The 23,265-nt window shown below is 39.3% G+C and overlaps 1 protein-coding gene across 3 annotated transcripts in view; it reads left to right on the top strand.

Annotated features, from left to right (window-relative positions):
• The window catches only part of pde1cb (phosphodiesterase 1C, calmodulin-dependent b), a 109,330-nt gene that overhangs the window by 35,135 nt on the left and 50,930 nt on the right, over positions 1–23,265 (top strand). The window contains exons 1-2 of one of the 3 annotated variants that reach the window (XM_044367944.1): positions 2,097–3,682; positions 8,426–8,452. The exons of the other annotated variants lie outside the window; for them this stretch is intronic. Coding sequence (XP_044223879.1) covers positions 3,582–3,682; positions 8,426–8,452 — 128 coding nt within the window. The 5' untranslated portion in view covers positions 2,097–3,581. Of the gene's footprint in view, positions 1–2,096; positions 3,683–8,425; positions 8,453–23,265 lie in introns of those variants that run through there. 3 annotated transcript variants of the gene reach the window in all.

Here is a 23,265-nt window from a genome sequence, read left to right as displayed (position 1 = left end):
CCACTACATCCAATACAAAAAGAGAAATGAAGTATAGATGGGGAAATCATATTTTGTGATAGATGGTCTTCACCAAAATGTGGTCATTACTGCTAAGGCGATTGCTATTTTGATGCATAGATGTCCTTATCGACTTGCTCGGAAATTTAAATGAGATCTGAATTTTTCATGTACCTCCAAATGGCCGGGCCTGTTAATGTCTTGATTTCAGTGTGTGAGCTTTGAGGGAGCCTGAGCACAGTGACAAGAATACCTTAGCAGAGTGTAATTTCCAGCAAGTCCCTCTGTCATAGTCATACGAATAATTCATTTTCATAAGACTTGATTCATTAGGTGTTTTTTTATTAACAGTTGCTGTGATAGTAATTAATCCAGGACATATTTTGATTATCATTATCTGAAGGGACACAATCAGTTTTGCCTCTTGTGTTGCTTCATCGGTCTTGAAATTGAGTAAAATGTTGGCAACATGTGTAAACTCCAGTCTATTTCATAATCACTCATTCAGACATACATTATTGTTGTGTAGTCCCCCTTAAGGCAAAGCTTTTATTCACATTTTGCTGTATTTTCTTCTCCTCCTATGAGCTCTGTTTTAAAATGTGACCATGTGATGAATTTTGTATGCTTAATATCCCCCTCAGATGGCTAATTACTCTCAATTTTCACGGTCAGATTCCCTGGCAACAGCAACGTGTAATTTGTAAATGAGAAACAAGCAAAAGACCTCTGTGTATTCCTAATATTTCATCACATGCTCAACATTGTTGTCTTGTGCCCAATCCAGTGGTCCAAATAAGCCACATTACTACAGTTGTGCTTTTCTCCCTGCAAGGTGTCTCATTCATCAGCTGGCAATGTAATTAAAGTATTCTGTGAGATTCCTTGGGTGCAAAGGCTCCAGGCCCCATCTCCCTCAACACGGCTGCATTCTTGATCCTGCTATTTTATGCATCGGAGAGCTTTTTTTTCCCCCCTGCGAATGTAGGATGTTATAAATGTTTTCACTTTAACCCTCAAGTACAATATTAGAGCCTAGTGTTCTGAGGTAATTACGTATCTTTTAATGAAAGATGTCAATGTCAATCAAATGTCACGGAGAGATCCACTTCAGAGGCAATGACTGATCTATTATCATCATTCTCTCAATGGATATTACTTACTTAATTAGATAATATTTAACAAGTACAGATGGGGATGAGTCCAACGCCAACATCCAGTGCCAGTGCAGGAAGTTTAACGCGGAGGTCAGTGTGGACTGTGTAAACTTCTTCACAGCACTATGCACTTTAACTTTTTTTGTGTCAACACTCGATTCTGAGTGCAATGCAGCTGAAATTGACCTTCCTAGTCCTTGCAGTGTTTTTGACAGAACCTTTCTCACCAGGCTCGACCTTGTGCGGTGTCACACTTACAGATGATGACACGGTACATCAAGTCCCTGGGGTGTAAAGCTGTGAACAGCAAGCAGTGAAATGTGAAGTTACTGTTTTGGTTTCCCCTCAAGTTGACCTGTCGACTCTGGCTGTGGCTTTTGCTCTCCTGGGGGCCATACCTCCACAAAATAGGGGGGGGGGAAACAATGATGAAGAGTGCATTGAAGAAAGGCAGCCAGAAAGAGAAAGAAACTGAAAGCTGAAGACAGGGAGGGAGAAAGAGACAAGTGCGCCTTTGAAGAGAACATCAGCAGGCTTCATGGCACTCAGGCAAACCTCTCTCCTCCCTCCTCACGGAGAACCCATCTCAGCAGATGAAAGCAGGAGCCTCTTTGAGGTGGCGCCCTGGCATTATCTCTGCATCCTGCATCAAGTAATTGAAAGACCTGAGAGTATGGTAGGGGGCTTGGAGAAAGGAGGGGCGCTCTGGGTTGAGTCATCCGTGCAAGTTTTGGACTTGCAGAAAAATGAGAAGCTGTATGTTCTTGTGGATCTTTACTAGACGTTCAGTGAGGTATGAGTTAGCTAAAGAGGAGGGGAACAAGGAGAAACTTAAAAAAAGTTTTTAATAGAATATATTTCAGTTTATATATATATATATATATATATATATATACACACACATATATTTATATGATGTAATATCTCTTGTCAGGCAGAGTGACAGGAAGCCTAAGATTTTGAAGTCACTATCAGTGAAAGATGTGGGAAAATGTAATGGAAAGAAAATATATTGACTGAAAAAGAAAGCAGAAAAATAGAGTACTCAGCAGCTACATTTGTGTAATTATGCAATTACTGATGCAGCTTTTATGGTAGATGGAATATAACACATTATATATGCAGAAACCAGTGTGTCCTGATGGCTTATATGGCTGTGAGTATCATAAAACTGTCTCGAATTTGATACTGCCCTGCTAACTGCCACATTATCTGCAAATCTCAAATGAATTGGAAAGGACATTTTTGCCCATAAAACCACAGAGGACAGCAATGTAGCATCTGGACGCTGTGCTGTGTTACAGTGAATGGGAAGGTGTGTCCAAACTTTTGACTGGTACGGTATATGTAGTGAGAGAGAGGAAAAGAAAGAAGAATACATTTTAATGTATTACAATGCTCGCATTTGGTGGGGATTGAATATGGAATGGCCTGAATGCTCTCAATGGATCAGTGTAATCTCAGTTAAATCAGTGTCAATGCACTGTCTGCACGCTATTTAATCCTGCTTGGCTTGACATTTGATATGTTGTACAACAAATGTATTATCTACATTGCAGATCTAAAGCATTTGCAGTGAAGGTTTTCATCACTTTAAACATTGACATTTATCTTCCTGATGAAATAAGCAACTGCATGTAAAAGTATCTATGAATTAGATGGTAAAAAAGAAAAGAAAACGCTGTGTCATTGTTGAGGAAAGGCCCTTTCGGTTTAATCTCATCTTCAACCATAAATGTATTATTGTAATCCAGGGCATTCATACCTTCATCATCTGTTTCCTAAATATCTCTCATTCCTGTTTCTCTCCTTCCCCACTCATTTTCCTCCCTCTCTTCCTCTGGTTGCCAGTGGATGAAGCATAACATGGTTTCTCATTATCAACCAGACTCCTCCCTCTCTTTGACTGGTGGTGTTTCTCCTCCCTCCCTCTTGTGTGGAGAGCTCGGCAGTGAGTGTTAATCCCGGATTGCGCTGCCCTGCCGTCTGCATCCCGTTGTTGCTGGGAGAGCATGGCACGGCTTCAGGACCCCTGTGCTCACACAGGAGAGAAGTGAACGAATGAGAGAGACAGAGAGGGAGATAGGAAAGAGGTACAGCAGGGCTGTTTCACGACTGTCACAGCCACTTGAGCACTGCACTGCACGCTGAGTGTTACTGAGTTTCAGTCACACACACTCTCACATAAACAAGAGAAAGGAGAGAAAAGAAAGGAAAAAAGAGAAGGATGACGGAGGGTTTGTCGCAGCTGTGGGTGCAAATGTGAAGAGAGAGGAAACCTCTGTCACGTCCTGGGTTCCACCATATCGCAAACTCTCTCTGCTCGGTGTTGTGTCTTCCTCGCCACTCAGATTTAAGAGGGATTAAACTTTTTTTTTTGTGTGATCTCCTGTTGGCACATCTGGAACCCTGTGAGTCTTTGACATGGAGTCACCCACCAAAGAGATCGAGGAGTTTGAAAGCACGGCCCTGAAGTACCTCCAGCCAGAACAAATTGAAAAGATTTGGCTCAGGCTCCGGGGATTGTGAGTATATCCACTTTTACTGTTTTCAACAAGTTTATGGAACAATGTTGTGTGTGTGTGTGTGTGTGTGTGTGTGTGAGTGCCTCTGCATGAGTGGCATAAGTGTATAACTTAAGCTGTTAATAATCATGTGTGAATTTATCTGTCATAATTGATCTTAAATAGCTTAAAATAAGATAAATACGATAGATTCTGATTTACAAAAGAAACATGCAGCAAGGATACAAGAAAGAGCTTGTGTGTCATAATAAAAGCCTGGCTTTGTTCACCAAGGATAGACTGATAAAAGAGTGAAAATATAAAGAAGAGAGAAAAATAGATAGAGAGCTAGGAATGTCTCAAGCCAAACACCTTTGAACTCCTTCCATTAAACAACTCTGAATGTTTTGTTTACCTTATCGGACAGGAGGGAGGAAAAGGAATGCACATTAAAGCTGAAGAAGTGTTAACCATGGAGGAGTGAGCAAGGACGAGTGTTCTCACTTGAAGCCTTGATGCAGAAAAATATGCTTATTTAAGTCACTTTAAGTACTTTTCTTACTTCAGTGCAGCAGAATGTTTTTAAAGAGACAGGGAAATTATGGCAGTGTAGCGGTATTCTTATGACAAACCAGATGCTGATGCCTTTATTTGCTTATGGCCTGTTTGGTGAAACGTGCAGTAAACACCTGTTGTAAAATTGGAAGACAATGAATTTGGACTTAAATGATTGAATGATTGTATTTTTGGGTGAGTCAGTGAGGCTTTTGCTTTTTCGTTTTCCTTCTTCATCTCCTCAGTTGCAGTATTTTACCTGTGTTCACCTGCTATACACCCATGTTATTCCTCTATGAATAAGAGCTTCACATTTTACATTTTCCCATTTAAGTTTATTTTAAACCCCACCACTATAATATTACTTTCTCACATCCAGTAACCAATCAACACCTCTATGACCGAAGAAAGCCTGACACGCTGTACATGCAAGTTGAAGTGGGAATTGTCTTTTATCCATTTTTAGTTCTCATCATTCTTACTCAGCGAGGGGGGGAGGCAGCGGTGTTAGTATAGAAGGGTCGTCTTAAAAAAACCAAAACAACACACTAATGTAACTGCTGCAGGTCTGAATGAAATGCAGTTTCCTCCTGCACCACCAAGTGAGTGAAAAAACAGTGTATGGGGCTGTTCACAATTTTCTGCAGTGAAGCAATCAGCCTTTTTTCACACTCTCCTCTCCTCTCAAATCCCTGTAATTTATTTTTGGTTATTTTCATGTCACAATATATCCATTGTTCCATGATTAGGATTATCCACTGTTTCTCTCTCTCCTGTGTCAAAAGCCCAATATGTGGGTCCCCCCACTATCATCCTCTGCCACATTTAGTTTCCTCGGATGACTTCATTGTCTCTTCCATTTGGTCACTGTCATAAATACGCTATCATAACCATCTGTCTTTGTGGATATTTGATGGATAGTGAGTGAGATGAACGTAACGGGGGCCTGAGCCTCTTTTTTTTTTTTTTTCATCATGGCTACGCTGCAGTCTGCTGGGTGCTCTGAGGGCTCCTGTTGCGTGTCAGGGATCACATTAGCCTTTAATCTCACAAAGAGCCTCCATCTAAAGAGAGAGAGCTCCAACTGACAGGCAGCCCCCACAGATGTTGACAGTTCACACAGTGTATATCGTTGTGTGTTTAATAGAGAGGGCTTGTCAGTGCAGAGTACATGTATGTGTATGCAACAGGGAAAGGTTGACCGTGTGTATGTGCTTGTGTGGATGATATGGATTGGATGTGTATTTGAGTGTGTATGTGGCGGCTTGGTGACATTTACTGTATGTGCTGTAGGACACTGGTTCCCAACCTGGGGGCCCCGGCACCCAGTAGGGGTCGCTAAAGCTTCACGGGGGAGTCACGAGGCCTTTTTGATTTTAAGAGGTGTAAGAAAACTTGTTTTTTTTTAACATACAGTATATCTCAGCATGTCATTAATTTCTGTGATATTTTTTAAAGTTTAGATTGTTATTTAAGAGATAAACTTCTCTTAGAAACCTCACATAGATAATAACGATGAAAACATAAATACAAGCTATATTCACGTAGCCTTCACACTAAAAAATAGCCCCGTCCTGCATTGAAAAAGTATATAATTAAAACAATCATAGAGCTAATAGAACAATGGCCAAGCATCAGTGAGAAGAAAATATTGAATTGTCAGAAAGAAGCCTATTGAGTATATAGTAAAAAATGTATATGTATGTATATGTATATGTATATGTGTGTGTGTGTGTGTTTTTGTGTGTGTGTATATATAAAATACAGATAGAGAATTTAATAAAATGTTGATAAAAATATAAGGAAAACACTGTCACTTCGTTAGGGGTTGTCAGTTTACTCAATGATAGAATAGGGTTCCCTTAAGGAAAGAGGATGGGAACCAATGTCCTAGGAGATTTATTTGGCAGCTGTATGATTTTTTGTGAGTGTGTGTGTGTTTGTGTGTGTGTGTGCTGGATGGCTATTGCAGCACTCTTTCTGGCACAGTATACTCCACAGAGTGCACCAATCATCCGTGAATAGACAGAGAAAGCATTTCCTTTGGACAGTTTTCGCTCTGCTCGACCGTCAATGACGTAGTCTAAAGCCTGGTGACATCCTCCGATGAAGGCGTGAACAGCATGTTGTGTTTTATCACTTTCCTCTGACAAATTGCCCCTTTATGTTTTTGCATCGGTGAATGGATTCCAATAGATTTCCATTAATAAATTAGATCACTGGGACAGACCGACCTCTCCGTCACCCACTGATTAATGGAAATCAATGAATTATTTAATCACCTGATCAACAGTTCATCATAGAAAGCTCCCTTAAAGGAAGGCCAACTTAGATTTAGCCCAAGGAGGATCAAGCTGGCCAGATGACCACGTTATGACACTGATGTCTGATTTATGAGGCCTGGGCCAAAAATGAAATAAGATAAAATACATGAAACAAGATATTTAAAAAGTAATTTAAAAATACCCCCCCCCCCCCAAAAAAAAAATAACTCTGACATGGATTGTGCTTAATATCTTCACTGTGACCTTTATAATTACAATAATACATGAAATTTCCATGATCCCTTTCAACCCACATCCTCATTATGCTGAGGACATTGCATTAAAGCCATCTAATTAGAAGAAGCTCTGTGTTGTTGACACATACACAGATGTGGAGGCAAAGCAATCTCAGTGAGAGGGGGGAAGGGGCAAAAAGGTGGGATAAAGGATAGGAGAGGAGGTGAGGAGAGTAGGAAATATCAATACTGCTGTTTCTCCCAGAGATTCTGGTTTCCATTATGTTATTTATCCTTATCTACTGTGTCTCTTGTGCCTTTGTTGTCTATATTCTTTTCTTTTTTCATGTACCATTTACCCTGTTTGAAATGCCCAGCACTCTTTAGAACAACCACCTGACTGTGATACTTAATGTCTATTTAATTTTAATCTCTTGATGGACCCCAGATGATTGATTTAATGTGAAGATGATTTTTTCCCTCACTAATCTAGAGGGAGCTCTTAACATTTCTTCATGGAGTAAATTCCTTAGCTTGCACTTTCATACTGAGCTCCAGGAAAGATTGATACAGAAAACGATTGAGAAACAAATCAAGCTAAGTGCTGTGAATTCTGCCTGACTGGAATTTAAATCCACATCTGTAGTCGAACGGCACTGGGTCCATCCTTCCCCCCCTCCACTTCTCTATTATGAGTGCCTTAAGTGTGTGTGTATATGAATTCAGCTTTTAGAGGCACGCTGTTATCTCTTCATGGAGGTGTGGGTGTGTTTCAGGCCAAATGTTAGGGTAAGTGATAGTAGGTGTGTTTTAATGTGTAGGCTCCCGGTGTATGTATGTGTGTGTAAAAGTAAAGTAGGTGGGATGTCAGGGGTGGATAGATTGGTGTGTGTATGTGTGTGTGTGTGTGTGTATGCAGGTGTTTTTTGCATATTATTACACCTCTCTTAAATCCCTCATCCGCATAAGTAATTGCTAGCATTTGCATTCTTTATTGAACTTATTGTGTGTGTAGAAAACTAAATATTATAACTGCTGCAACTGACGTTATCCCAAAAAACTTATTTACATATATTTTCTATAAATTCACACATTGTATATTTTTATTTTTTGGGATGATGTCTGTTATCGGAGTTATATTTGCCCTCATGCAAGAAAATTTGTATCCTAAACCCCTTACTTGTTTTTGTGAGGTTTGTTTCCGCAAGGTCAGATGCACCAAATTTGTTGTAAATCATTTGTTTCAACTCGATGAATGCTACCTACGCATGAGTTGGTGCAAGTTCATAAAATTTAATCATTTGCGTAATCAACATCCCTAAATTGCTATATAAGGCTACCTGTTCAGCTCCATTTGTGGGCAGTGTCAAGTGTATATATTTTTTTTTTTTTTTTTTTAGTTTCATATTTAAACTCTAAATTCATTCAGACAATGGCATCTTGATTCTTTAGTGAAATGGTTTTTTACCATCTGAAGAAAGGCAGACTGATCTGTAGATTTACTCATACATAAGAGAAAATTTTAAGAACATTTTTGAATACAACAAATTCTCTGAAATCACTAACATGTGCCAGGAATAAAATCTATTTGTATGAGTGTTTCTTGCATGAGGCTCAATGTCTTTTATTCCTAATAAATTCAACATAGATTACAGGAGTAACATTTCAATCGATGCCTCACTATCCTTAATATTTGTTCTCTCTGGCAGGCGGAAGTACAAGAAGACGTCCCAGAGGTAAGACTTGCTGCTGGGACTCTGGACCTCCTTCTCATCCTTCTCTTTCTCCATCCTCTCATCCCTCATTCCTATTCATCCCCATCTCTGCTCAACCCTTCTTCTTTTTTTCTGTCTTTTATTATTCATTGTTGCTTGCCTTGCAAAACACTCTGTAACTATGAAAGTGCAGTTTGAATTAAAGTTGTTATATTATTGCTATGGGTGTTATCATTATTATCCCCTCTGTTCATCCAACTTCCTTCCTGAGGTTGACAAGGCAAAGCTGAACCAGTCAAACACACCTTGTCACACTTGTATACATTCACAAATACTCTTTTTTTCACTCCTTCTTTCTCTCTTGTGTTGATACAAGTGTCAGCTCATCATCATTACCAGATAACTGGCGCTCTGTTGGATAGAAATTATGAGGACAGAGTTGTTTTGGAACCGTAGACAACTCACTGAATTTGAAAGCTTGACAAATAACTCAAGCGCCATGTTATCTACTTCAGTATGAAACTTTCATTTGTTTAGTTCTGCTAGAGATGCTCAAGGGAAATCAGACTCTCTATTAACTGGGACTCAAATGCATTTATGCACACGCACGAAAGCAGGGATTAATTAATGCCACTGGATGAGTGGCTAATGTAGATTTAAGTATCATTTGTTAAAGATCTTTCTGTATTGATCTCAAACATGTCAGCAGTGTCCATTATTCTTTTCAGCTTCCCCAGTGATTATTTTTTCTGATGCAAAGAACATATTGAATGGCTTTAGGACCCAAGAGACCTTGCAAATCTGTAAAAGTGACAACTGAGCAAATGACAAAAACAACGTTTATATTCCAATATGTGTGATCTAGAAATCAAACTAGCCAGGTGCTTTTGTGGTTTGTGGTTAAATGTCCCAGCTCTAAGATAAGATAGTATCAGATAGTATACCTTAAGTATAAACTTAAGGTGCCTTTAGACTGTGTGACAATGACCATGTAAGTTTATTATGAGTCACACTGTGCGAGAGTCACACTGTGGCTCTAATAAAATCTTGGTCACAATCTGTGTCAGACTGCATGATACCAATTTGGGCAGGTCAGATTGTGCGATGAATATATGGTGAATCGTAGTGATGTAAATAGAAAAAAGTATGTGAAAGCAGAGTCACGTCATCAGATCACATCATCCATATTCACCACTCTATGCATGCTCCTTACACTCTTAAGGAAAATACGCATGTTTTCCCCCTAAACTTTATTTAAAAATTGCACTTGTGAAAAGTCACACTTTGTTTGTCGATGTGGAGCATAGCAGCACTGTCATACTTGTGCCAAAAGCTGTTGCCAAAGCTCCAAATTGGCCGTCGGTGTGCGTGTCTCACAGTGCGGACCACCCATGTGGACCGATGACCAAAGATTTCACCACGTTTTTCTCATGATTTTCACCTTTCGTCTCAGGCAGCCCAAAATCACACAGTGTGAAGGGGCCTTTAACAAATTAAACATACGATGCTTTTATACACTGATGGTAAGCCTTTAACCAAAACTAAGCCAAGTCCAATGCTTTGTAAACCTGTACTGTAGTATACATTTATCTATCATGTAGAGCAAAGTGGGACGTCCGGCAGACATTTTCAGGAAAAGAAATCTATGAAAACACCAAAACTAATAATACATTATTCCATCCCCCAATACTTTCCGACTTCCTTATCCTGTCTGTGGCCCTTAGCCCCAAGCCCTTCCTACTGAAGACATAAATCTTTAAAAATGGTTCAACATATAGAGTCTAATTTAAAAAAAGGCTCAGTCATTTCTGTAAACAGCTGACCACTGCAGTTCTTGGCACACGTTACTCAAATAGCAAATAGTGTATATTCATGCTACTTTTTACTCATAGTAAATAGAACATTTGTTCTGAACTGAATGCCCACATTCATGTTCATTAAGGAACAAGTCACTCAGCGTAACAAGGTGGCACATTAATGTGTTTTCAGTAGTTTTTGGACAACAATAGATAAGACATATCAGGCTTTGGCTATACAGGCAAAACTGTAGTATGTTCATTGTTGGTTTTGGTCTTTGAGTGGGATATGTTGAAACTGAGAGATAATGGAGAAACATCAGGCTTATTCTTTAGGTAGATACCTTTGCCTGGACGTTAAGTTTTAAGCTTCAAGTTTATTTCATTCATATAGCACTTTAAAAACAAACATGTTTTGCACCAAAGTGCTTCACAAAGACACTCACCGGCCACGTCAGGTACACCTGTGCTATCTAATGCAATCCAATACAACAGCTGTGCCATAAATTCTACATTTACGAAGCTTATACATTACATATACAGAGCTTACACATAGAAGATTATACATATACAAGGTGATAATTCTACTTTCTGTTTGTTATTGAGGTCGTAGTGGTTGGTGGTGGTGGTGTACTGGAGTGCATTATATTGAAAGATGTTCCTAACATTTTGCCCCCCCCCCCCCCCCCCCCCCGTGTGTATGTTAATTGAGTGGACAAAATATTAGGAACACCATTCAATATAATGCACTCCAATACACCACCACCCACTACAACCTCAATAATAAACAGAAAGTAGAATTATCACCTTTCTGACAATGTCAACACAATTGAAAATGTATAAGCTTCTTAAATGTAGAATTTATGGCACAGCTGTTGTATAGGATTGCATTAGATTACACAGGTGTACCTAATGAAGTGGCCCGTGAGTGTATACGTATATATATACAAGAATAAAGACATATAAATGCGTAACAGATGTTGTGGAATGAAAGCAAGATAAAAATAAAAACAAGTTTAAAACTCAAGGAATCTGATAAAATAAAAACAGGCTAAAAACAAAAAACAAAAAAAGCCAGAGAATAAAAGTGGGTCTTAAGGTCAAGCATCTTAAAACCATTAACAGACTCAGCCTGTCTAATGGCCTCTGGCAGCCTATTCCAGAGCCAAGGAACCACTACAGAAAAAGCCCTGTCCCTGGCCTTTTTTTTCCATGAACGGGGCAAGGCCAACATGCCACGGTGGGAGGATCTGAGGAGTCTGGTGGTGCTGTAAGGGGCGAAAAGTTCTGAGATATATGTAGGGGCAAGACCATGGAGAGATTTGTAGATAATTAGAAGGATTTTGAAGTTTATCCTGAAATAAGCCAGTGTAAAGACGCGAGGATAGGGGTTATGTGGTCTCGTTTCTTGGATCTTGTTAATAACTGGGAGATGGTAGCCTGAGAGATGCCTAGGTAGAAGGAGTCACAGTAGTCCAGCCTGGATGATATTAGTGCATGAATGACTCTTTCTAAATCAGAGGGTGATAAGAAATGCCTAATTTTGGAGATGGTTCTGAGTTGGAAGAAGCCGGACCTTACAACAGACTTTACCTGCCTAGTGGATATAACACCCAGGTTCTTAGCATGTGGTCTGATGTTGGCAGAGAGGTGATTGAGGTTCTGGGCAGTAACAGTAGTATGATGTGGGGGGCCACATCATACAAGAGTAGGATCTCTGTCTTGTTCTCATTTAACTGAAGGAAATTATGAGCCAACTAGCCTTTAATATCTTGGAGTTTTGTAATCAAGTGACATTGGCCTGATTATGGGAATTAGGGAGAGGTAGATCTGAGTATCATCTATGTAAAAGTGAAAAGAGTTTGGTTGATTCTTCCCAATCGGAGCATGTAAAGATAGAAAAGAAGTGGGCCTAAAACTGAACCCTGTGGAACCCCACGAGAAATATTTGCAGGTTTGGAGGATGAGCTGCCAATGGAAGCAGCGAAACATCTCTTTGAAATGTAAGAATGGAACCAATAAAGGGCAGTCCCAGAAATGCCACCCAGCGTGTCAAGCGATCGAGGAGAAGTGTGTGGTCGACAGTGTCAAAAGCTGCATTGAGATCTAGAAGAATTAATAAAGATGTTTAATAACAATGACAGATAAACATATTTAATAATGCCGAATGTTTGCTGTTTTGTTTTGCTTAATATTTCAGCAGGCCATTTCCTTCAAGTTTCAAATAATAATAATAACATTACAAGACAGGATTTACTACATATACTACTACTACATTAAACACACCACTTCTTTTGCTGCAATTAGTTAAATCAACAGCAGTTCTAGCCACAATCTGGAGAATGCATTGGCTCAATTTGTGTTAACTTAGTAAATAAGGAAATTGTAACTACTCCACAAATGAAGCTCTAAACAAACATAGGTTGCTAGGGCGCTGCTCTAGTGCTTTCATGTTTCATGGCATTTTCCTGTGAACTGTGGGATTGCCGCACAGTTAGAGTAATTGAACGAAACACTCCTCATGCTACTTATTGGCACAGTGTGTGGTCGTTTGGAGCGGTATAGAGCTAGCTGTTGGAAACTCTCATTCTCTCTCTGTGTCACTGTCTCTCTGTCTCTCTCACTCTCCATGCTGGGTGGGTGAGTTCCTGTGTGGAGGAGCCGGGTGATTGACAGCTCCATATGTGTCTGTGTAATTACGGCCGGGCTAATTGGCAGAGAGGAACACTGGGACATTGTCATTACTGACACACCAGGACAACCCCTCACACACGCAGATGGAGGGAGCGATAGCCCTCTTCCCAGAGGGAGGGATGGAGGGATTGAAGGGAGGGATGCCTGTTACTATTTTGGTTATTGGTTTTTGATCACATGGTCACTACTGTAGTCTGCTCTTGCTCACTAAACCTCTGCTCTTGTTCACTAAACCTCGCCCCCCTTAGTTACTGTTGCTGCACCTATCGAACTTTCCCTTCCAGCACGGCATATATACAGTTTGCAACAATAATGGTGACAGATTAACCATTTGAATTCTTAGTCATTTTTGAATTACAACCCTGGGTGACTCTTTTTAAAACAAGAAGCTAGTAAAAGAGCTTCAAATGCAGTTGATGGCTACATGTCATGCTAAAACAAAGCTACATGTGCCAAGCAAAAAAGTTGATAATCCAAGTGAAGTAAAAGACATGAAAATTAAAAGACAGCATCAGTCTTGTATTGCGTATTGTATTGCAGTGTAGTGCTACTTAGCCTTAAAAGTATGATAAGGAGAAATGTGTTTATTTGTTCTAACATAACCTTGTTTGATTGTTTTGCTTGCAAGAAAGACAGACATTACATTTATTCTTCATTGTTCATACTTCATCCAGTATGTATTAGACTTTCAGGATGAGGACTAACCAAACCACCAAACTAGTGGTGTTGGGCCTTGGCTATAAGTTTGGCTATCAGAAATAATTTATAATTATCAATGATAACTATTAATTATTAAAATCAATAAAATTATTAATACGAATTAATAATAACGGGGCACCACCCTGGACTCAGGGAAGAAGATAGCCAATTCAGTCTCAAAGTGTACTAATCTATCAATGTGGAACTTTGACTAATAATTAACTTAATAACTATAAACAAAATTACCATATCAATAGCTAGTTAAGGTTGAAGGATTTTGGAGTTCTTTGCAGAGCAGAGGTTGGCAAAACTCATTCTTGTGCAACATTAAAACAGACAACATGTATATCCAGAACCATTTATTTAACAAAAAGGTAAAAGAGCAAAACACACAATATTAATCTAGCTAAGTGCACCTATATACAAGTGTATGTGTGTATGTGTGTGTGTGTGTGTGTGTGTGTGTGTGTGTGTGTGTGTGTGTGTCTTGACCCTCAGTTGCCTGAACCAAAGTTTGCAAAGCTAGGTTTTAAACCTCTTAACTGTGTGGTTCTCTGTTCAAGGCCAATTGGTGTAGGATAATGGTGCCAGCTTAGGAAGAGGTTAGTTGCATGCAAGGCCTAGTTACTGGATGTAACATGTGTAGAGCATGCTAACATTAACCTAGCGGTGTGGCTATGCAATAACCTGACCATGAACAAGACATCACAACAATAGTTCAATGAATAACTTTAGCCAAATCAATACATGTACAGTACATTGATTTAGTTAAACAGTCTTGCTTAGCCGTGCTATGCTTCACTATATGTTGCTAGGCTATGCCCAGTTGTAATCAAGTCCATAGAGAAATAGATGTTTTGTGGTGTGCTGCTTCTTAGCTGGTGAATCCGTGGATGAGAAAGGCTGAGAAGAGTTTGGCTCCAAAGCTGAAGGATGCAGGCATTGCTGGGTAGACGGTGCTCCAGTCATGCAGGTCAGAGGGCCCAGGTCACTCCTTCGTGCAGTCCTTACAGAGTTAGCGGCAAGCTAACTCTGCTTTGTGGCTCCTGTGCTTGTTAAACCAGCCAGCAGACTTCTGTGGTAGCTGCCGGCACTAGAAAACTGTTATTGAGTCTTAGGCAGGCTCTCGCGTCTTCTGCTGAGTTCTGTGTGTGTCTGCTGTGAGCAGGCTGCACCAGGAGATCTCTAGTTTTGTTAACCTGGATCAATGGGTGGAGTTTCACACTTAGGTGCGAACAACCAAGGACTCAGGTTTCTTAGAGTCTTGAAACATGTAGTCAGCTAGTGAGACAAGACTGTAAACCACCCCAAATTCAAGAAAGAGCAGACAAAGCCACTAATGTTACCTACACTCTGATCATCCAGGACTGGCTGCCACACAGTTTATTTGCTAGTTGGGCTCTTTTTTTGCGTAACCTGTAACCCCTGTAATATACCGACTCTTGGCCTAGGCTAGGTTAGTCCATTGAACATCTGCAGTTTAGTTAGTTAGACATCTGCAGACATCTTATTTTAGAACAGATACCGCACACTTGATTGGTATCTCGATTTTGGTTTTGAAAAGGCAAAAAAAAAAACAACAAATTTATACACTGGCCTCCAAAATGCCAAGTATTGCTCTTATTACAGCCCTATGCACACTGAAATCATACACTACTACTACTTCATACTTACTATAAATCCAAATCTTGGCAAGCCTGCTGTGCATAGTTACAGTTGCTAAGCTATGACTGGACAATTGCTTTTTGGGGGAGGGATTTAGTGAACAGTCAATTAAAAATGTGTTCGATAAAAATAGACACTTTCTCTTATGTTTACAAAAAAGGCATTGATCACCAAAGCACTACCACTTACAGCAATTATTCACCAACAAAGCAACAAGTTGATGGTTTGTGTATCCCTTCGTATCCCCTTACAGGCGCTTGAATGCTACACTGAATGAAACAGGCTTTTACTTAAGCCTGTAAATATGCTACAGTGGTCACTCCTTGTAGCCCAGCTTTTAAAAGCTTTAAGTGTTTTGCCATCTGATCCAGGCAAGCCTCCAGCCTTAAATGGCCTTATGTTGTCTGCCCAGTTGTTGAGTGTGTGTGTGTTTGTATGTCAAAGTGAGAGTTTTTGTGTCTCCTTTCTCTCGCTCCTTGGGCTGCAGTGTTTGTCCAGATTGCAGTCTTGGAAGCTACGCAGGCTACAGTACATGTTTTCATTGGCAGTGACTCTGTTCAGGCATCTACAACCTGGTCACTAGGGGTGTGAATCTCTGGGAATCTCACGAATCGATTTGATTCTGATTCTTGGGTGTCCGAATCGATTTGACCCAAGAAAAGGGAGCACTATTTTCAGTCTTTTGCTCCAGTATACTATTTTCCAAACCATTCACTGGTCCTTATTCCACTGGAATACAATAGGAAACATAACTGGCAATTAAGATAAATGGTCCACAGCCTTTTTATTTTAAGAAGCTAGCTGCATGCGTCAATGAATTAATTGATATGAAAGCATCTTACAGTCTCCTGCCTGTATGAAAATAATAAAATGAGGGGAAGGCGGAGTGCTCCGCTGTGTTGTTAATAATGTTATGTCTCCAGTAGTGAAGAGCAGCCTCTCTGCTGCACCATCAGCTCTGGGAAAAGCCATCGTTGTCCAAGACGCTGAGCAGGTGCAGGGTTTTTGAGGTTAAACAGACTGAGCACCGAGTTATTTTCTTCACCTCAGAGTTGGTTTAAGGTGTTTAAGTGCTGCAGTGTTTGTTGGTCAGCAGGTCTCATTTGTTACTGCTGGAATTCTCTGCACCACTTAGTTCGTCTCACAAAGGTAATTATTTAATCATTAAATCAAAAAATGCTTGCAACCACTGCCTTTTTCGAAGATGAATTACAAGACAACTCAGATAACTGTCTCAAGTAAGTTGAAACAGTTGGGTCCAAGTCAAGTATGAAGTTTTGTCAAGCATTTAAATCCAAAGTTAAATCCAAATCAAATCTCAAGTTTATGACTGTCTATAGCTCTGCGTGATTTGCATTCGATTTATATTGAAATGTTTTAATTTTCCTGATATTTTTTACATAAAGAAGAAAATTCTGTTACCACCTGTCACTGACATAATAACTGACAGTTGATGATCTAATTACCCAGTAGTAAACAGATGTATTTTTTCCGCTGTATAAAACATCTGCAAGACTGGGGGTAATTATTCTTTACTCTTCTGGAGGCAGCAAGAGAAGAAAGTGCCACCTATACAGAAACTCAAATAATAAATGAAATGTGATAAACATCTCAGTACTGCCCACACTGTTTGACTGACAAGTATTTTCTACAGTGGAAAACACCAGAGGTCATGTCCTCTCTGCATGTTTTTTCTGGAAATTTGGAAATTTTAGCAATCTGAGTGGAATTTAAATTCTAAAATATAAAAACTTACACATGGTAGGTATTTTACATGCTGACTCCTGTATTTTTAGACTCAGAATATACATATTTGACTACTTTTTGGCTAACAAAAAAAATAAAGAATTTGGTATTTCTGCAGAAGGCTTTAAACAGCCAGCAGCCTTTATATTGGGGAATAAAATTTACAGAAAATATAATTAAACAGTTAACAGACTGAAAATCCAAATAATTAAAACATTTTACAGACTGTCTTTTTGGTGTTCTGGCATGGGCAGAAAGATCAGGGTTTTGGGAGGACCTCAGTATTTCTAAAATCTTGGCAACTACAGCATAGACCATTTACTGTATGCTGATGTCACAAAAATTATAACCACAAAATCTCCAAGTTGTTTGAAAAGTGCTCTGAAGAGCAAAGTAATATATTTCTTGTAGCTCTTGGTCTAAATAATATAGCAGGACACTAATTTCACTCTCTGAAATAACATTTGGACAAAAATGCCAACAGCTGGAACAGAGTGAATGAAGAAAATCAGCACATTGACAGAAGAAAAAAAGAGCAAGAGCAATGGAGAGGAGTACAGAGAGTCACAAGGGAAAATTGAACTCTTTGGTTAATGTCAGTAATCAGGGAGCAAGTCTTCCAGGCATTGGCTGCCTTTCAAGAACAGCCCATTAGATGCCATTACCCGAGCCTCTCTGTCTCTCTTTTCTGTGGTTTGGGGCCATTTGTTAGTCACCAGGGCTATTGGGCTATTTATTGGAGATGATTCATTTGGGGCAACAATGCAATAGTGTTTTCAGTGTCACACTTGGATTAGCTGGTCCCTCGAACAAATACAATCACATCTGATGAAACAAAAAATTGTCTCTTGAGCAATAAGGAGCAGAAATTACATTGGCAATAAAGATGATGATAATGAATTAGAAAATGAAGATGATGCACACTGCAAATCAATTAAAAATAACAGTTAGAAGCCACACACACAGTCACTTCATGCTCACTTTGAATAGCACAGTCTCATTTTTAATATTGATTATTAATACAAATCTCACATCAGGACTGATTGTTTTTATCCAAATGGCTGCAAGGTAGCAAAAAATGAAAATTGTAGTGAGACGTATTTGTAATTATAAAAACAAAAAGAAAAAAACTGTAAAAGTAGAGGTAAAGTATCTTTTCGCAAAATGTACAGGAAATGTGAATTTGATGTGAAGGATTATTTTTAAGGGTCATTGCCAATAAAATAGGAAGATTTTGTTATTTTCCTGAAATTTCATCCAATGTCACATACCTTCTTAGACTCTTGTACATGTAAGGGTTAATCTAGCCAGACAGAGTATCTAATTCAGTCAGTAGAGCTATTTTTATATAAAACACTGGTGTCAGGCTTTGGTTGTTTAGACGGACAACAGACAAGCGAGTCAGCTAAAGACCTCAATTTCAGCCCTGAATAACTCACTGTTTCTTCTGTAATTGTTTTCTGGTTGTGGTGATGAGTTGTGGGGTTGTTGATTTTTGGATTTGACTCCATGTCTGTCTCTGTTTTAGCCTACATTTTGTGTGTAATACAGTCAAATGCAGCTGTAAACCTGTTGTTTTTAGGTGTGGAAGTCTTATAAAACCAATAAATTAGGCTTTTTTTGTGGGGAGAATTTTGCTATTTATTTTCTTGCTGTGGCTTACAGAACTGTTACACTGATGATTACGTCTCTCTTGTTGCCCCCCTCTCCCCCCCAGCTTTCTTCCTCTCTTCACCCCATCTCCTCTCCTCTCTCCTACTACCTGATTAGAGGGGTAATTGCCCGACTCAAACGAATCTCCAAGCTTGGGCTAATTACATTCTTCTCAACCAATCTCTTTCTTTTTTCTTCTCTTTTTCCCTTTTCATTCCCCTACACTCCACATCAGGTGCTCCTTTCTTTTCCTCAGTTAGCATGATTCACACCACATCACAGTTTTCTAAGCCACACAGGTGTTGAGAGACGCCCTTCAGTTTGTGCATCAGTACACATGCACAAACTAAAAACATAGTGAAACACACATTCTCTGATGCACAATACCTGTATACAATGTAAACGCACATACACACTTACAAATATTTAACAGACACACAGTATGCAACATGTGTATACATGGGTGTCCAGTTATGTTTTAAAATGGGGGAGCAAACTTGGAAAGATACATGGGAGGTGGGGAGGGGTTGGTTCTGCATTTCTACAGCCCCTAACTTTTTGGATTAACTCAAGAAACAGCTACTAGTCTACATTAGTTAGATTGAAGGTGCTATGAAAACCAAGAACATCATATCAAGAGCAGTATATAATTGGGTAGATCAGGGCAGGAAATGATTATTAGAAGAATGGCTATTTCGTATTTGAAATTATATTTATAAAAACATTATGTAGCCTAAAATGATGGTAGGTTGCAGGGTACTAGGCCATCTTCAAGGTCAAACAAGGACAAACAATTAATATAAATGAAATAGATTTACAACACATCACAAGATGATTTGGATAATTAAACCTGGTTAAACAATGTTAAACCTAAGGGTTGATACCCTCAATACTCACAAGGCCATCTTCAAAGTCTGAATAATTCACTGCTGCAAGCTGCTGTTGTGCTGTGCTGCTCTGTCTTGTCTGTCTGTGCGTTGTCAGTCCTCTTTTTGTGCTGTGATGTTATTAGTTATGCATTTGTTTTTCACTGCTTGAGAAAATGGGCATGTGGAATGAGAGTGTGTGAAAAGTGTCAGTTGTGTCTCGCAGTCAATGTGTGAGAGTTGGCAGTCCTGTAAAATAGCCACGTTACGCTTAAAAGAGTCGACTCTGATTCAGTTTGTTTACATCTCCACAGCCGAATCCTGTCCAATCAGCGAATTAACGTTAAGTGGGCGGGCTGGTAAAGTTCAACATTCACTCACAAATCGTTGCACATTTCAGCAACAGTACAATTCTACTTTTAGCTGGTTTAAAGTTTGGCTGGAGTCAGTGCGCCAAGCAGGTTCATTCAACATACGCTAGCCTATCTTTTCCTATGTTCTATTTTCAGTCAGTGATCGCAGTTAAGCTAAATGGCATGTTTCTCACCTTTGTAAACAGTCAGACTCCTTTGTGGATTGATAGACTGTGACTGACAGCCAAACCATGCTATGGCAAACGATCAGCGACAGGTTTGACTGGACCAACTCAAAGGGTGGTCCAAAAATGTGTGATTTTTTTATTATTTCTTTTTCTCAGTTGCAGAAAATAGCAAAATGATCATTGATATAGGCTGCTTAAATATAATCACCTGATTGCGAGGACTGTATGATGATAAGTTTATTTTTAAAAAGACAAAAAGTGGGGTAGCAAAACCGTAACTTTGTTCCCCCTAATTGAATAATGGGGACACATTTGCGCCTATGTGTGTATATATGCACACAGATCCACAAACAGCTACTTGTATACACATCAGTGTGGGGGATTTTCCGCTCAAGCCAAAAAATACCCCTCAATAGCTGCATGCCATGAGGCAAATCACTTTCAAATGAAATTTTTTTCCTTGCTTATCTCAAAGTGACATCTTAAAAGGCACACAGTATGCACAAGTGCTGCATTTCCTCTTGTGGCAAAGGGCTTCTACACTGATTATTTTCTCTCTCTTTGCCTACCTTAGAAAGACATTATTGAGCTTAATGTATTGCTATTCTCAAGATTGATTACAAAGGCTAAATGATAGGCTTTTATCCTATGTTGAGGCTACGGCAGAGATGAGAACATAAACGTCACAGGCTTTCTTGGTGCCAGCCCAGCTCACAGGCTTCCCCTTCCTGCTGCCTGCAACAGATAATATTGCAGATTTATGGTGCAGATTGTCTCCTTAATCTCGTTGTTTATATCTACCCTTCCTCCAACCCCCTGCTTCTCCATCCCACCTCTACCCTGGTTCCTGCTGTTTGTCCAAAGGGTATTACCCCAGGACAGAGGCAGTTAGACAGAGAGCAAAGGAATGTGAAACTGATTTTCTGTTTGTGTATTTCAGAGAGAGAGAAAACATTTGGTCACAGTGTGTGATAATGTGAAAGAGAAACTGCGGGCATCCTCTAGTGTTTTGTATGCTGAATGTGTGTAATCATGTGTGATGCCAGGCAGCCATCTGTGTGTATGTTTGTGTGCTGTGTGTGTTTTTCTTTCCATTCAGCTATCTATCACCTCACATCATTCATCTCAAGCTAACCCAGTCATTTCTGTCCTAGTGGGAGTCACAGACCTCACTTATAGCATACTCAAATACCTTCTGTGGCCCACAGTCTCTGTCATAACCAATGTGAAAGGCTGTATCCTCAAAATGGGCTTTCATTGCTAAAGAAGGGGAATGGATGAGATTGATATGAGCAAGTCTGTTGTATACTGAGCTTTGCTTCAGAAGTATATGGTGCAAGAATTTGAGTATTTTTCTACTGTGGTATCTTAATGACCCATAGCCTGAACTTCTATGAACCTGCAAGGCTTTGGCTCTAGATTCTGCTTCTGTGTTTTACCAACATTTTGTATATACGCTATTGGAAAGGTGACAAAGCTCCAGATACCAGGACTAATTTGTTTGTGCTGTTTGGTAGGCGAGTGCATTTGCAGGATCTGCAACAAATGAATAAGTGACACTAATATTGATTATCTTTCACATCTACAAGCAATGACTTTTAAACGTCACTATCATTAAATTGATATAAGGGCTCCATCCAAAGTAGGAGGTTGACAGAATGGAGTAGAGTGGGCAAGAGACCAGCACCAGACCACATCTCACCCAGCTGACCAGCTCTCCAGAGCTTCCGGTGTGTCCCGAAGGATTTATTTTTTATACTTGATATTTTTTATTTAATCTTTATTTAGTCAGGCAGTCTCATTGAGATTAAGATCTCTTTTCCAAGAGAGATACACCGGCAGCTGCCGATGCTGCTGTTTCTGCTCTGTACAATCAAACCAGCCCGTTGTTTGATTCTCTCCTGAATCAGAAAACAGGGAAGAGCAGGTGAAGAATGATGGAGAACAGAGCAATGATTTCTGAGCTTATTTTTTTCAAGAGAAAATAGAGGAACAAATGGTTTGCTACTGGAAACATTACATGATTTTGAATACAGGGAAATATATTGAAACTAGCAGTGCACTCCCCAGTACTGTGAAAAATCTATCTAAAGTTTACATGGACAAATAAATATCAAGGCAAAAAATGCATATAAGATGTTCTGGATCAGGATATCACCTGTATGCACATGTCCTGCCATTGTGTCCATTCCTTTTTTCACTACCTGCCAGCATTCAACAAAAATGTGTGGTGGTGAGAGTGGATCAAACTAGGCAGACTCTTTGATCATGTTCCTACTGGCATGTTATTGAGGTAAATCAAAAAAGTAAATTAAAAGCAGTCAGTGTTTTTTTTATTTTTTGAATGATGCTTTTAGCTGCTGTTGGATGGTATCCAAGTAGATAATGGCTTGATTAGTGATGTGGTGCTTTACAGCTTGTTTCTGCTGTTATGCAAACACTGGACAGTGAAGGATTTGGCATTGTAAAGTGAAATATGTTATTTGTCACTTGGCAGAAAGCTCTTTTGTCAAATACTAAAGATTAATATACACCTCTGCTGTGTGCTTCTGTTTGTGTGTATGTATGCCATGTTTACAAGTATCTATCATGCCTGCTTGTATGTGAATTGTTTCGTATAAATGTGTGAGTATGTGAATAAACTTATTTTCTTTGATGTTAATGTACTAGTCACACCTGTGACGCAGTTAGGACTCTGTTTTCTGTCACAGTTTTTTTTTTGTGCTCTTTTGGACATGCTGGACTAAACATCCTTTCCAAAAAATAAACCTTCAGTACAGTAGTTCACTGTTACACAGTCAGAGCCATGTCAGGTTCATGGGGACTGTATATGTCTCTTAATGTGCATGGTTTGCTTTAGTAATAACATCGGTCACACATATTGTACACTTCCTCAATCATGTTTAATTTAAGCCCTGACACTTGTGGTACAATAGACAGTAGGTTTTAGCTTTCATTCTTCTCTTGAATTATGTCAGAAAGAAAGAGTTATGATACAACACATATTATTGATACTGGAGGGGGTTACTTTTTATGAATGATAATCATGAAATGCATTATATGAAGAATGAATATTCATATAAAGACGATCTGTTGATGGTAACTTATTGCTTTGTGACTTTCAGATCATTCTATGAATAAAAGCAGAAAGTTTAAAATATAAATCAACTACAG

Source organism: Thunnus albacares, chromosome 12, assembly GCF_914725855.1.
Source record: "Thunnus albacares chromosome 12, fThuAlb1.1, whole genome shotgun sequence".
Lineage (NCBI taxonomy): Eukaryota > Metazoa > Chordata > Actinopteri > Scombriformes > Scombridae > Thunnus > Thunnus albacares.
The sequence above is the reverse complement of the archived record's forward strand: the minus strand, read 5'-3'. Positions and strand labels throughout refer to the sequence as shown.